The sequence below is a fragment of the Microtus ochrogaster genome, chromosome 8 (genome assembly GCF_000317375.1).
Source record: "Microtus ochrogaster isolate Prairie Vole_2 chromosome 8, MicOch1.0, whole genome shotgun sequence".
Lineage (NCBI taxonomy): Eukaryota > Metazoa > Chordata > Mammalia > Rodentia > Cricetidae > Microtus > Microtus ochrogaster.
Genome location: NC_022015.1, coordinates 37,024,019 through 37,039,918, shown reverse-complemented (window position 1 = coordinate 37,039,918; position 15,900 = coordinate 37,024,019). Strand labels below are relative to the sequence as shown.

The 15,900-nt window shown below is 50.8% G+C and overlaps 1 protein-coding gene across 4 annotated transcripts in view; it reads left to right on the top strand.

Annotated features, from left to right (window-relative positions):
- Positions 1 to 15,900, top strand: part of Cttn (cortactin) — a 35,266-nt gene that overhangs the window by 6,904 nt on the left and 12,462 nt on the right. For 2 of the 4 annotated variants that reach the window (XM_005351596.3, XM_026781272.1), the window contains exons 3-12: positions 405 to 491; positions 968 to 1,041; positions 2,862 to 2,991; positions 6,614 to 6,724; positions 7,998 to 8,052; positions 9,341 to 9,451; positions 12,485 to 12,595; positions 13,056 to 13,166; positions 14,020 to 14,130; positions 15,442 to 15,497. In XM_005351596.3, the coding sequence (XP_005351653.1) occupies positions 405 to 491; positions 968 to 1,041; positions 2,862 to 2,991; positions 6,614 to 6,724; positions 7,998 to 8,052; positions 9,341 to 9,451; positions 12,485 to 12,595; positions 13,056 to 13,166; positions 14,020 to 14,130; positions 15,442 to 15,497 (957 nt within the window). The remainder of the gene's footprint in view (positions 1 to 404; positions 492 to 967; positions 1,042 to 2,861; positions 2,992 to 6,613; positions 6,725 to 7,997; positions 8,053 to 9,340; positions 9,452 to 12,484; positions 12,596 to 13,055; positions 13,167 to 14,019; positions 14,131 to 15,441; positions 15,498 to 15,900) is intronic. The other 2 variants (XM_005351597.3, XM_005351598.3) reach the window with 2 other exon arrangements.

The following is a 15,900-nucleotide window of genomic DNA, read 5'->3' as shown; positions in this document are numbered from 1 at the left end:
AGGCAGGCAGACAGACAGACAGACAGACAGACAGACAAAGAGACTAGAGGTGGGCAAGGCCCACCTTTTTAACAGGAACGTAGTGAACGTGCACAGGAGGCTCTCTTAGTGGCTGCTGCTGAGGGTGTCTCCTGTCAGGACCCAAGGGCAGGCCAGTACAGATGCCTGGATATTGAATACCCCATGACACATCCAGATTTTTGACATGGATGCCAAGGGAAACATTGGATGGAGCTGTCTACCAAGCTCCTCTTTCAGAACTTTTAATATGAAGCTTTGATTCCTTCAGGAGTTCTTGAGTTCAGTGATTGCCCTCCGGGGGATGTGGCCTTCTGAGGTTTTGGGTCAGGGTTTCTGTGGGGTCCTGGGTCACCCTCCCAGGTGACTCTTTGCTGCTCTTTTAGATGTGGAAAGCTTCTGCAGGCCACGCCGTGTCTATCACCCAGGACGATGGGGGAGCCGATGACTGGGAGACTGACCCTGATTTTGTGGTAGGAGTCACCACCAGCTCTGCCTTCCTGGGCATTTGCCACTGAGGTTCCCAGCCTGGCCCTGCACTGAGCCGGTTTATTTCCTCCAGGGCATGGGGTATACAAGTTAGACCTTGGTGTACTGGTAAGGATGTGGGATTACTAATTGAGACACGTGGTAAATGACTTAGGGCGCAGAGTGTACTAATTAGGTCTCAGGGCATGTACTAGTTAGGGCATGGGATGTACTACTTACTTTTCCAAGGTGGGGCTATACTAGTTAGGGTATAGGGATATGCTAGTTAGGTCATGGGATATGCTGTTTTTCCAGGGTGGGGATATACTAGTTAGGGTACAGGGTATACTAGTTAGGGTTTGGGATGTGCCAGTTACTTCTCTAGGGTGGGGATATACTAATTAGGATACAGGTATATACTAGTTAGGGTACAGGGTATACTAGTTAGGGCTTAGGATATGCTAATTACTTTTCTTTGCAGAACGATGTGAGTGAAAAGGAGCAAAGATGGGGCGCCAAAACCGTGCAGGGATCGGGGCACCAGGAACACATCAAGTAAGTACCTGTGACACCCTGCTCTCCCGCACGCCCCCTCTGTAGGGAGATAAGAGCAGCCTCGCCTTGCTTCTCTAGGTGATGCTCGTTACAGGGGCTCATGGCGTCTGTGGGCCTCAGGTCTCAGGTGCACACAAACGATGGGCGTGAGGCCTAGCTTTTATAAATCATGTTTTCTAACACAGAACACAGTATTGGGAGCTGTTTGCTCCAAGTGGCAGCTTTGGAGGGTGTGAGATGGCTTTGAGTAACTTGGGCCCCAACCACCCCTTCATTTGGATCATTGTCTGTGAGTTGTCGTGCGTTATAGAATTTAGTGGTTGATACAGCGTGAAATGCACCATGCTGTGGATTCTGACCCTGCACCTTCTGAAATGCCAGCTCCACAGCAGCTTGCGCCTTTGCTAAGGAGGGCGGACAGACCCTCCGCAGACACCCAGATGGTGTTTTAGGCCCCACAGGGTTCATATACATTCGCTGTGCCCGCTTTGCTATTTTGGCCACTGTATCTTTGCCTCTGAACATTCGGTCAGGTGTCCAGAAGCGGTCTGTGTCTGAGCGGTGGCTTGTAGGATGTTAGTTGTTATTTCTGTCTATCTCTGTGAGATAGAATCCTGCTGAGTTTCCCTGTTGGTCTCACCCTCCAGGCTCGTGCTATCCTTTCTCACAGTGGCTCCCTGGACCTGAGTGTAGGGTGCCCACGCCTCCCACAAAAGGGGCCTTCAAGTTTCCGTAGTGTAGGGGGGTTTCACAGGTGGGACAAAGGGCCTGCGGTCCATCAGAGAGGGTGTGGTATGAGACATGAGCAGGAATCTGGGCCACCGTGCCTGTGGGTCTCTATCCCCATGGTCGAGAACACATGAGGAGGGTGAATGGGAAGATTTGTGAGGCTCTTTGGATGGATTAAGACAGGGGGAGGGGATGGACAGGAGACATGTGGCTATCCCATGATCCTTCTCAAGTTGTTGGGGTGGTGTTTCTCTTTTTGTCATTCGTCAGGGGTTGGTGGGTCCAGATCTGGAGTCTATTCTGTCACACTCTTGGGCTTGCTGGCACATGCAGAGCTTTGGGCTTCATGTCTCCCGTTAGAAAGGCCCTGTGTTCACTCAGTGTCTCAGTGACAGCTGCTTCTGGGCAGCCAGGTTCTGACTGTCTTCTGACTGTGTTGCCATTGTTCCTTGTCTGAGTCTATTCTGCACTGCTGTGAACACCATGACCAAATGTAGCTTGGGGAGGAAAGGGTTTATTTCACCCTACAGCTTTTAAGTGGGAGTCGGGGCAGGAAGTGAATGAAGCAGAGGCTGTGGAGAAAGGCTCCTTACCGGCCTGCTTCTTACGACTTGCTTAACTGTTTTCTAATACCACTCAAGACCACTGGCCCGGGGGTAGCACTACCCCCAGTGGGCATCAAGGAAATACCCTGTGGTCAGTCTGATGGCATTTTCTCATTGAGATTTCCTCTTCTGAGATGACTCTAGCTTGTGTCAAGTTGCCAAAATGCTAATAGCCAGCTTCTGATTACTCTGGGGGTTTGGAGAAGGGTCCCTGTGGGTGGCATTTGTAGAGCTCAAAGCTCAGATGCAGAATCGCTGCACCTAAAGCCAGCTGCATGGTCCTGTGTGGATTTAGATCTGTGCTCCTCCCTCATGCAAGGTGTGGCAGAGCCATGGAGGCAGGCATGGTGAAAAGACAGGACAGCAGCTCAGTGAGAAAACCCTGCAGACTCACAAGGACATCACTACCCGTGCTTGTCCCACGTGTCCCGCTGGCGGGTAAGCTGCCAGCCTGTACCCTAATGTCCTGCTTCCTCTCCCTTCCAGCATCCACAAGCTGCGAGAGAATGTCTTTCAAGAGCACCAGACCCTCAAGGAGAAGGAGCTGGAAACAGGACCCAAGGCTTCCCACGGCTATGGAGGGAAGTTTGGCGTGGAGCAGGATAGGATGGACAAAGTAAGTGGCTGCTTAGGCTGGGCTGCTGGCCTGCATGGGGACACAGTGTGGATGGCAGTCACACTTTTCTGAGTCACAGTGTGGAGTCGGGTTGCTGAGGGTGAGGGTGCTCTGGGGGTCCTCTAGGGGCTGCCCACTCGTGAAGCTCTTCTGTGTTTCTAGAAGCCCTTTTTCAAATTGTCAGAGGCTCTGGCCAGCGGCTGATGTGTAGACGGCTCTCTGGAGTAGATTTGTGAGCGGGACAGAGCCCAGAAGCATCCAGCCCACAGATGTCATGGTCACTGCTTGTGGTTGAGATGGCCATCCACAGCATGAGGTCAGCTCTGAGGCCCTTTGCTCACATTGCGTGTGTGGAGCCCACTGACTCCTGCCTTATGTCCTGCATTTGTGAGCCACTCTGCAGCCGGGCTGGGGAGGATACAAACTATCCAGCAGCTGTGGCTGAGCCCCTGGGAGTGACATCGGTGGGTTCCGACTGAGGAGCAGATACCACAGGCAGCTGCTGTCTAAGCCATCAGTTTGGGGCCATGTTTCCATTGTTCCCCCAAGACAAGGGAGTGGGGCCTGCTCTGGGGCTCACTCTAGGCAGGCTGGTTTTTCCAGAGAGAAGGCTTCAGTATGTGGGCATGTCTCCCGGAATGCAGGCTTTCACACTCTGAAAGCTGTGCTGAGGGTGAAGCCTGAGTGAGCAGTGTGAGGTGGTTCTGCTGGGCAGACAGTGCTGCCGCTGGATAGATGTGGGGGAGAGACTCAGCTGCTGCCCATCCTGACGGCTGACTCCTCACACATGGGTTGTATTCATCTGTGCTAGGCATAGAGGGCCACGGCCACATCTCAGTGAGAGGCCACTGTCCACAGAGGAATGGGCGGGTAAGCCTGAGGGCAGTCCAACCATGGACAGTGTCTTAGGGTTTCCGTTGTCATGAAGAGACACAATTCTTTTTTTTTTTTTTAAAGATTTATTTATTATGTTTACAATGTTCTGCCTGCATGTGTCCCTGCAGGCCAGAAGTTGGCACCAGATTTTATTACAGGTGGTTGTGAGCCACCATGTGGTTGCTGGGAATTGAACTCAGGACCTGTGGGAGAACAATCAGTGCTCTTAACCACTGAGCCATCTCTCCAGCCCCCGAGACACAATTCTTATAAAGGAAAACAGTAATTGGGGATGACTTACAGTTTAGAGGTTTGGTCCATTATTGTCATGGTGGGGAACATGGTGGCATGCAGGCAGATGGTGCTGGAAAGTAACTGAGACTTCTACATCCCCATCCATAGGCAATAGGCAGAGAGAGTGACACTGGGCCCAGGCTTGAGCATTTTTTTTTTTTTTTTTTTTTTTTTTGTTTTTCGAGACAGGGTTTCTCTGTGGTTTTGGAGCCTGTCCTGGAACTAGCTCTGTAGACCAGAGCTGGTCTCGAACTCACAGAGATCCGCCTGCCTCTGCCTCCCGAGTGCTGGGATTAAAGGCGTGCGCCACCACCGCCCGGCTCAGGCTTGAGCATTTGAACTGTCAACGTCCACGCCCAGTGACACAGTTCCTCCAACAATGCCACACCTACCAGTGCCACTCCCTAAGCATTCAAATAGAATGGGGGCCATTCTTATTCAAACCACCACAGCCAGGAATATTCTGGAGCAACTTTCTGACCAGATGCCATCTGTAGGAAGGAGATGTGTTGTTGGCTGTCTGCAGCCTTGCTGACACAGAGATGGATGGTCCTGACATGAGCAGTGTGGAGACTTTGCCTGTTCAGGCTCAGTCAGATGCAGAGAACACAGCGAAGAGACCTAGAGTGGCAGTCTGGGAATCTTAGTTTACCGAGGGCAAGCTTAATGCTGGGAATGTTGCTCTTTGGTTCTGCGCTGTGAGGGATTGGCCTCCTTTGGCTCAGATCTTGGGCCTCATCAAGCCTGGTCCTTCCTTTACCCTTTGTGCCCACCTGTCATGGCCTCTGTTTCCCTCCTGTGCTGTCATTTTGGGGAGGCACACCCTTCTGGGCTTCCGCTAGACTCACTGCCCTCACCTGTGCCTGGCGGGTCTTGTGTGCTGGGGATGGTGTGTTGTAAATATCTGTGACTGACTCTTGTCAGTGCCCACTAACTTGTCAGTGCCCAGGCGGCTCATGGAACCCAGACCGCTGGAATCTTTAGTTCACCTTGGCTGGATACTGACCAGTAACTCAAGCATTGTGACATTAGCCTGGGGCACTGGGGTTCCAACTTGTTGCCTCCCCTCCCCAGGCCCTGTGCATTGAGGAAAGGTTAGCCCTTGGCTCATGCGAACCCTTGAGAATAACCTGTTGTCAGAAACCTGAAGATGAATGCTAAGCTATTCATAGCTCGTCTTCTCCAGAAATGGAAAGAAAGATGAGGCCCACAGACTTCTCCAGCCAGGCTCAGCCAGGCAGCACACACCTGTGAGGAGCCAGGACCCGAGCCCCTGGGTTCCTTTAGGGATCAGGTGACTGGCCTGCCAATATGAGACCAAAAGCCACTGAGCACACATTCAGTCAGGGCCGGAGCCAGAGCCAGCTGTCACTTCAGCCCCTTTTCTCTTGGACAATCCTGCTGGGAAATGTCTTTGGCATGTCTGCCGCCCTTTGGTCTTTTGCTGACAGTTTCTGAGTGAGCCTTGAGGCTGCGGCAGGCCATCGTGCCACGTGAGGTTCATAGGCTGTGGCTTGTGGTCTAACAAGCTGCTAACCGCAGCTAAGCCTGGAAGGAGACAAGTCATTCAGTCAAGGCTTTCTTTGTATGTTCTATGTATCATCAACCTCAGTGACCTTCATGAAGAGGGGCATTGAGGTCGACTATATGTAGCACACAGCCCGAGTTCAGGGTCAAACTGAACAGTTGGCCAACCAAGGGAGGTCTGTGGTGCACAGGGCTGACTCTACCTGTAGGGCAGACAGAGTTAGAGTTCTGTGTTGCCAGGAGGGCCAAGAAGACAGGTTCTGAGGCGCACAGGCATTGTCTACCCAGAGGAAAGGCCGCAGGACTGCTGTGCTGGGCAGTGGCATCACTGACGGGGTGACAGCACGGACATTAGAGCACTGTTCATGCAGGGCCGGGGTGGGGTCTGCTAGCAGGTGGGTACACCTTTTGTAGCCTGTTGGTGGATCTGTGGCCTTGAACAGGAGGCCCTGGGGAACCTGCTTCCTTTAGTGGGGCTGGTGTGAGGTAATAGTGCTTGGCTCTTGTCTGTGTGGTCTGCATGTGGGGGTGTGTGGAATGCATTGTCACTGAAGGACCCATGTCTGCTTCAGCACGATCACAAAGTGTGTGCCCTTGACTCTTGGGGTCACAGCCTGTGAAAACACCACACACTGAGAGTGGCTGATGGAAATGGCTCTTCTGTTGTGTACTGCAGGCTCTGTCCTTTGTTTTTACCTGGTTCTGTCCGAAGTTCCTGTCTGCAGTCAGGGGTGCTAGCCTGGAGGATCTCAAAAAGTTTGGGGTGCCCAATAGCAGCTCAGCCAGTTCATGTCTATGTCCTGGGATTCAGGGCCCCAAGGGCAAAGGCCCTGACCGAGTAGTGGCAGCTGCAGAGCCGGGGAGTGGGGTTGCTGTGCCACACCGGGCATGGGTGCAAATGCCATGTCTTTGTTCTTGGTTCCAGTCAGCCGTTGGCCACGAGTACCAGTCAAAACTTTCCAAGCATTGCTCACAAGTGGACTCAGTCCGAGGCTTTGGAGGCAAGTTTGGTGTCCAGATGGACAGGGTGGATCAGGTGAGTGACAGGGCCAGGGGCTGCAGGCTCCCTGCCACAGCTACAGGCTGCTGTTGAGGTTGCCTTTTTGGACCAGTGCGCCAGTTCACTGGCCCAGTGGGAATGCAGAAGGGTGTTCAGATAAGAACTCACAAACCTCTTTGATGCTGGCCACATGAGAGGTGCCAGCTGTCCAGTGGGGAACAGACAGGGACATGAAAGGCAGGCCTCAGTATACTTGCTGCTGTCTCCCCCCCTCCCCCGTGTGCCTAGTGAGTCAGCTGTGCTTGGCCATTAGGGACCTTTCTCATTGTCTCCCCGGGTAGATGTGAGTGACAGGCAGAGCCCTCCTTCAGAGTGGGGTTTGCTGAGCTGTGGTCTTAGTGTCTAGAGGCTCTGTGGTAAGCCTGAGACTGTTGCGATTCTCCAGCCTGGGGCTGTCAGTGGCATGGGAAGCACATCACTTTCAGCGTGAGTCCTGGCTTTGTGGCACAGTAGCAAGGTCTGACCGACTGTGTCTGAAGTGGGGGAGGTGCAGAATCCCTGCTCCAGGTCGTGCTGAGGGCCAGCCATCATAAGGTCCCACGGCAGGCCTGCCATCTTGTTAATGTTCTCAGTAAAGCTTGTTTGGGAAGTCTGTGTGGCAGGGGAATTAATTCCAGATCAGCATGCTGTGCCTGGAATAAGTCAGTCAGGCTTGTGCTGGGAGCCTGCAGGGGCTAAGAGGGGAACTGCACACACAGACTTGGGTAGTGATGATTGCATCTGTTCTTTGCCTGGGAAACTTAAGGTCAAAAATTAACATTGTATAAGCCTGGCTCACACCTGTATTCCCAGCACTGAGAGGTGGAGACAGGAAAATTGCCACGAGTTCAGAGTCAGCCTGGGCCAGAGTGAAACCCTGTATTGACAAACAAAAAACCCAACACATGAGGCTGGGGCGATGGCTCAGATGTCACTGTGCAAGCTTGAGGACCTGTGTTTGGATCACAGCACACCCACATAAGCCAGGTTCAGTGTTGGGGTGGGGAGGGGGGAACAGGAGGATTGCTGGAACTGGTTGACTACCAGTCTAGCTTGAGGTTCCGTTAGAGACCCTGTCTCAAGGGAACAAGGCTGACAATGATAGAGCAGGCTACCGACATCTTCCTCTGGCCTCTGGACGGACACACTTGGGCACACACACATTCCCCAAACCAACATTACTGAAAACTTTGTTTTCTGTGTTCGTGAGTTCAGATGGGTCATCTTAATGACTTGTCAAATACCTGTCCCTTGTGTTTTTGTCCCACAGTCTGCTGTAGGCTTTGAGTACCAAGGGAAGACGGAAAAACATGCCTCTCAGAAAGGTAAGGGGTGCTGATGCCGCTGGAGCGGCAGGAAGGCCTCTACTGTCTGCTCTGGGTTCCCGGGCCATCCAACTGTTAGAGGGTGTGTCCTGCTGTTGGCACACACGGAGCTCTGTGTCTCTGTCTCCAGTGGAAACTGCCTTCTCTTTACCTGAGCAGACAGCGTCAGTGTCGCTCTTTGGCACTGAGATGAACAGCAAATGTCTCCGAAGACAGAAACTAGAGTCGTGGGCCTGTATTGTCAAAACTGTGCCCTGTAACATGGAAAAGACAGTGTTGATTGATTTTCATGATGTCACATGAGTCTGAAGCCTTTTTTTTTTAAAGCAACCAACTCAAATAATTTCTTTTTAGTACCCAGGGTTTTGTTTTGTTTCGTTTTAAACTATCTTTTTAAATTTTACATACCAATCCCAGTTCCCATTCCTTCCCCTCCTCCTATTCACTCCACCTTCTCTCCCATCTCACCCCCATCCACTCCTCAGGGAGGTTAAGGCACTTTGTTTTGGGGAAGGTCCAAGGCCCTCCCTTCTTTATCTAGGCTAAGCAAGATATCCATCCAAAGAGAATGGGTTCCCAAAAAACCAGTGCAAGCAGTAGGGATAAGTCCTGGTGCCACTGTCAGTGGCCCCGCAGTCTGCCCCAGCCATACAACTGTCACCCACATTTAGACCATCTAGTTTGGTTCTGTGCTGCTTCCTTCCCTGTCCCAATGGAGTTGGTGAGCTCCTATTAGAGCAGGTAAGCTGTTTCAGTGGGTGAACCCATCATGGTCTTGACCTCTTTGCTCATATTTTCACTCCTCCCACTCTGTTTCCATCAGTTGCTGGATGAAGATTCTATGGTGACATTTAAGAAAGTCATCAATCTGACTATAGGGCAAGGCCAGTTCGGGCCCTGTTTTTGTTTAAGATAATGTTGTCCTTTCAAAGCCTGGCTTTGAATTCCCTAATTCTCCCGCCTCAGCCTCATGAGTGCTGGGATGACAGGTGTGTGGTGCTTCACCTGACTGTGAATTGTCACTTTTGTTGTTGGGGACGGAACTCGGAACATCAGCCTTATCCAGTGGCCCCTGCTTTGGTTCTTGGATCTCTCACTGTAGACCAGGATGATGATTCTTTCTTCAGTATAAAACAGTTGCGTGCAGTGGTGGGAAGCGACTGAACTCTCTCTGCACAAAGTTCAAGGTTGTCCTGTGTCATCTCATGGATGCAGCCCTTACAGTTAAAATGGACACTGCATCTCTCAGAAGTCTCAACTCTTGGCGGATGCCATTTTGTCTCTTCAGACTACTCTAGCGGCTTTGGTGGCAAATACGGTGTGCAAGCTGACCGTGTGGACAAGAGCGCCGTGGGCTTCGACTACCAGGGCAAGACGGAGAAGCATGAGTCTCAGAAAGGTGCGGCTGGGCCTGGCTCCTTTGTGCACTCCTGTTTGTTTCTACTTTCACTTTCGTTCCCGTGAACCTTTATCTTTCCATCGTCTGATGTTTTTCCTTAGATTTATTTATTTTTATTTGATGTGTATGGCTATATATGGGAGTTTTGCCTTTATTTATATGTGTATACTTTGTGCAGAGGCCAGAAGAGGCTGTCGGATCCCCTGGAACTGCATTTATAGATGGCTGTGAGCAGCCATGTCCTCTAGAAGAGCAGCCAGTGCTCAACCATTGAACAGCTCTCTAGTGCAGTGGTTCTCAACCTGTGGGTCACGACCCCTTTGGGGGTCAAATGGCTCTTTACAGGGGTCACATGTCAGGTATTTATATTACAATTGATAGCTAGCACAATTGCAATTATCAAGTAGTCATGAAATAGTTTTATGGTTGGGGGTCACCACAGCATGAGAAACTGTATGAAAAGGTCCCAGCATCGAGAACCAACCCTCTGGTGCCTCTATAATTTGAGACAGGGTCTCATTGTGTAGCCCAGGAACTCACCATGTAGCTTCACACTTGACCCAGTCTTGTCCCAGCCTCCTGAATGTTGGAATTACAGGTGTGAGTCCACACAGGTTGTTTTAGTTGTGTGTGTGTGTACGTGCGCGCACGAGGGGCTTGCATGCCGTGTGTATGCCAGAGGACAACTTTATGGAGTCACACCTTATCCTGTATGTGGGCTTTAGGGACTGATCTGAGATTGGCAGACTTGCATGGCAAACGCTTTTTTGTGTTTTGCTTTGTTTGAGACAGGGTCTCTATCATGCAGCTCTGGCTGTCCTGAAACTCACTACATAGACTAGGCTAGTCTGGAGCTCATGGAAATCCTCCTGTCTCTGCCTCCTGAGTGTTGGCTTGTGTGAAAGCCATATGCTTACTTGTACCTGCTGAGCCATTTTGCAGCCTTCCCTGCCCCTAATTTTTTCTTAAAGATTGGATTTACCTGGATAGTCTGGATTGATTTAAGGACAGGCCTATGGGTGTAGCTTAGTGGGTGAACACAAGCTCTAGGTTTGATCTCCACATCTTCCAAACCCCTAAAACTTGGATAAATTCTGCCAAAAGGTCCTGACAGCCACTTTGGGTTTTTCCTTCCATGCAGTGTAAAGATGTTTCTTCATGTTTACAGTGTTTATGTGTTTGCCTAGGTTGTAACCACAGCCCATCTTCCTTGCGCTATTTGTTTTTTGTGCCCGCATGCGTCAGTTCTGTTTAATATTTGCCAGCATTTGAAAATGAAGAACAGCTGAGTGGTGGTGGCTCACGCCTTTGAGCCCAGCTCTCAGGAGGCAGAGGCAGGCAATCTGACTTTGAGGTCAGCCTGGTCTACAAAGTGAGTTCCAGGGCTACATAGAGAAACCTTATCTCAAAAAACAAAACAAAGCAAACAAGCAAAAAAGAAACCTAGAGCCTACAACGGAAAGAAGCCTTGGATTTCTATAAACAAACAAACAAAAACAACACCAAAAAAATCCCAAGAGACTGTCTGGGGCTCAGCTCAGTGGCTGAAAGTGCCTGCTGTGCAAACATGAGGACCTGCATGCGAGTCCCAGAATTCACATGAAAATGGGCAAGGCACATTCATGACTGTCTGTGTTCCCTCTTTGCTGGGAGATGGGAGGCAGAGACAGGTGAATCTCAAAGCTCACAGGAAAGGTGAGGACCCAAGGTTGTCTTTTGACCTCCAAGGGGACCTACCGGTTTGGCCCTGCCCCTTGGGAAGAGCAAGTGTGCCTGGGGCCGTACAGCTGTGGCCCACTCCCTCCCTTCCTTAGGCTCTTCCCTGGGGGAGTGTGCAGCTGCTACTTCATTAGACCATCGGACTTCCCTTCCCTGGGGCCAGACTCAGACTCAGGCAGTATAGGCTGAGGATTCTGGGAAGTCCAGTCCTGACTCCAAGCAGAGGTTGATTGTACTTCCGGCTGGCTGTGGCACACAGAGCCACAGGTTGCCTAGGACTTCTAAGTACCTGTAGGAAGTCATGCCATGATAATGCAAGAGTGACATGTCATGTGACCTTGTTAGAGTCTGGGTTTCTAGAATGTTCTCCACATGTGTTCTGTTTTTCTTTAAAGATTTTTTTAAAATACACTTAATTTTTTTTTTATGTGTATGAGTGTTTTGCTTGCATATATGTCTGATTATCTCCACATGTGTGCCTGGTACCTGTGAAGCCAGAAGAAGGTATTGGATGCCCTGGAACTAGAGTTACATAGTTTTGACTCACGATATGGGTCGGTCCTTCCTTCATTCCTTTTAAGATATGGATGAGTGTGTATCTGTGTGTATGACACCTGAGTGCAGGTACCTGCAGATCCCAGAAGAGGACATCAGATCCCCAGGAACTGGAGTTCCAGATGGTTGTGAGCTACCACGTGGGTGCTGGGGACTGAACTCTGCTTCTCTGCAAGAGCATCCAGTGTTCTTAACTGATGAGCCGTTTCTCCAGCCCCTTCTGTTTTAATTTTTGTTCATTTCTTTGCTTGCTTCTTCTTTTTTTTTTCCAAACAAAGTCTCACTTTATACCGACTGACTTTGAACTCAATGTATATTGGAAGTTGGCTTCAAATTCCCAGCAGTCCTCCTGCCTCAGCCTCCTGAGTGCTGGGACAGAGGTGTAAACCACCACACTTGGGCTCTCTCCTCTCACCACGTGAGTCCCAGGGATTGAACCCAGGCCATCAGGGTTGGTGGCAGCTGCCTTTATCTGCTGAGCAGTCTTGACAGCCCATGGTTTACCTTCTTAAAGACTATATAACATGCCCATTGAATCTGTTGCTAGTTTAGTTTTTTATATTTATTCATTTTGTGTATATGTATGGATATGTACATGTGTGGCTGTCAGAGGAACGCTTACAGGAGTTGGTTTTCTCCTTGTACCATGTGGCTCCCAGGGGCTGAACTCAGTCAGACCTTCAGACTTGGTGGCAGGCACCCCTTTAGCCTTCTGACCATCTTTGTTGCTGTTTTTATATGGTGCTGTTCTTGTTTCAGATTATTCCAAAGGTTTTGGTGGCAAATATGGAATCGACAAGGATAAGGTGGACAAAAGTGCTGTGGGCTTTGAGTATCAAGGCAAAACAGAGAAGCATGAGTCCCAGAAAGGTACCTGCCACTTTATCTCCCTCCAGCCAGTCCTTCCCAGAGTGACAAGTGCCAGGATAGAAGAGAAAACCTTCTGTCACTGCAGTATTTTAAGTGGTCAACATAAGACAGCCAGTCCCAGCCTGTGGTTGTGTGAGCACTCAGGCGTTAGCTCCATCCTTGGCTCTAAGCCCCAGTGTTAGTATAGCAATGTCCCTATCATGTACATCTGCCTGTGAGTGACAAGACCTCACTGCCTTGAGGGCTGCATGCGTTGGCCCTGCTCATTTAACTGTACTCCTAAGATATGCTTATCTTGAGGAGGGCCTCTGGTGGATATCAGCTGGGGTCCCATCCCAGCTGTTCCCCGGAGGAAGCTCAGGTCTAGTGACGTGTGCCTCCTTGCGTCTGAAACCCGCTTCCTCCCCCTGTTCTGGGCTGCGCAGTAATGTCAGGTTATGGCTTTCTGTTGTGCATGTAGACTATGTGAAAGGGTTTGGAGGAAAATTTGGTGTGCAGACAGACAGACAAGACAAGTGTGCCCTTGGCTGGGACCATCAGGAGAAGCTGCAGCTGCATGAGTCCCAAAAAGGTACCTCCTCTAGCCCCACTCCCCAGCTTTCTTCAAGGGCCTTTGGGAAGCTTGTGTTCATTCCTTGGTTGGTCACGTGCCTCACATCAGCCGTGTTTCTGTCTGAATTTCATTTTCATGGTGTGAATTTGTCTATGTCTCCCCCAATTCCAGAAGTCCCCATAGTTGACGGGGATAAGGTGATCCCATCCCCTCCCCCTATTCCAGTGCTGCAGCCACTGGGAGCCTGGTTCCTGTAGCACCCGTAGGGGCCTTTTGCCCTCTGGGTTCCTGGGTTCACCTTTTTAAGGTGGGCTATGGTTTATGGAGGGCACACTTCTTTCTGTGGTGCTGGGGATAGAACCCGTGGCTTTGTCTGTGCTGAACAGACTCTCTGCTTCTGAACCTCTCTCCCCTCCAATCCTTACCACACTTCCTTTCTAATGGAGACTTCCTTTCTAATGGGGACTTGTCACAGTGGGAACTTTGTCCAAGGGAAAGCTGGTTTGAAGAGGGTAAAACTCTTGTAGCTGTCCCCAGCTGTCCCTCCAGCACAGGGAGTGAGTGGGCTGGTAACCCCTCTCTTGTTCCTTTCCTGTCGGCACCCTGGGAAGGACCCTGCAGGAAAACCTTAATGTGTGGGGTAGCTTTACTAAACCATCCAGTTCTGAACCCACTTCTGAATTATCTGCTGAAGTGTACTGACTTTTAAGTTTGTTCCTTAGTTCTTTGGTCAGCATTAGAACATCAGGCCCGAACCAGCGCTCTTGCTGTCTGAACGTGATGTATTTGACCATTGCACATGCTCACGTGATTCTAACCTGGCTGTTTCCTCTCTTGGTCATGCTCCCCACTGTCTCGTGTGGATCTCCAGACTATAAGACTGGGTTCGGAGGCAAATTTGGTGTTCAGTCCGAGAGGCAGGACTCCTCCGCTGTGGGGTTTGATTACAAGGAGAGATTGGCCAAGCACGAGTCCCAGCAAGGCACAGTTGCCCCTTCCTCCTCCCACCAGCCCTTGCAGTGCAGCTGACTCGCAGCATAGACTTCAGGGTTCACCACAGTGCCTGTGACAGCTCCCTATGCCACCAGCTGCCAGGGATGTTGTCCTCCACCCAGTTTCATGTTAGAGCTACATCCTGGAGCTCGGTCCCTTTGCTCCTCCACCCCCGATTCTTTTTCCCCTCTTACCTGTAGGATTCAAGTTAGGAGGCACTCTGCAGGCCAGGCCAGTGTAGTTTCCGCAGCGGATACCTCTGACCTCATTGCTGCTGACCACCAGTGCTGAACCTCTGAGCCCCTCCTCATTGCCTCTGACCCACAGAGGTGGGTTTACTCTCCCAGACCTGATTTTAACTAAATACTGGGGTCATGGAGAAAGACAGGCATGTTTCATGTGGTCTCTGTCTTTGTTTGTAGTGGTTTTGTTTTGTTTTGTTTTTTTGGCTGGGTATACAAGTTTTGTGTGTTTGGAGTTTTTGTTTTTTGTTTTTTGCCACACTGTGTGTAGCATCTCTGCCCAGAGCCACGCCGTATGCACACTGTGTGCATGGCTGATACAGGCAGGTCCAGGCCTGCCCTGGGGATCTCAGTAGCTGTTGCCGGTTTTTCCTCTCTGTGAGAGACTGGACCACCAGAACCTGAGGGTCCAGGCAGAGGCATGTGACTCCCTGAATCAGGGTGGAGTGTTTTAGGCTCCCAGATGCCATCAGGCCTGGGCTGGATGTACTTAGTACTGGCCCTGCAGACTACGTGGAGGTGGCCTTTGGTTCCTGTGATGTCGAGGCTGCATGACTGTCACTTTCATGTGTTTGTGTGTGTGGCAGCGACAGACATACTTGTCTGGTGGCATTTCGACACAGAGTTCTTTGTTTTTTTTTTCTTTTAAAAAGCAAGAGAACAAACTACGGTGGGGCCTCTATTTAGCGCCCAGTAGAGCAGGCGCCCAGGAAGCAGAGAGAATAAGGCCCTGGCTGGTGCGAAGACTGTGCTATAGAAGTGTGCACTGCAAAGGCCTGTCCTGTGCCCTCCCTCCTCGGCTTCCTTCCCATTGGCCTGCTGTCCCTCCCCTTCCTATCCCCAGTCCTGGAAGCATGCCCACACCTCACCTGCTCCTTGCCTGCACTGGGCACTGTGGTCAGACAGCTGGCTTTGCCACGAGAGTCCATCCTTGGGCAGCTTTCACATCCCTCTGCTCTGGTTGTGTCCCCGGGCTGTCTTGTGGACCCACGTGCATGTGCTCGCTGTTGCTCATCTGTCCTCAGCCTCACGTAAGTTTTGCCTTTACCACCTTTCAGACTACGCCAAAGGATTCGGCGGGAAGTATGGGGTGCAGAAGGATCGGATGGACAAGGTAAGGCCAGGAGGTGTTGTGGGGATGTTCTTCCGAGGGCCCTTGGCTCACAACACTGGTGGTCTGACATCAGGCATATGTCGTTCCATGGTCCTGGGAGCCCGGCACACCTCATGTAGCACACTGTGCGTTCGTTTTGTTTCACCCTTGGGGCTGAGGCAAGTGAGCCAAGGGCCTGGTCACAGCAGAGCAGTGAGCAGTAGGGATCTCAGTTGGAGCCCGCCCTTGATGCAAGGTCTTGGGGATGTGTGACTGTTTGAACTTTTAATTATTATCAGTAGGCCAGGCAAGAATCAGTTCTTGGTTAGCACTTTGGAAGTGCTTTTTTTTTTTTTTTTTTTTTTTTTTTTACAGGGTTTCTCTGCCCTTGGAACTTGCAGAGATCTGTCTGTCTCCACCTTCC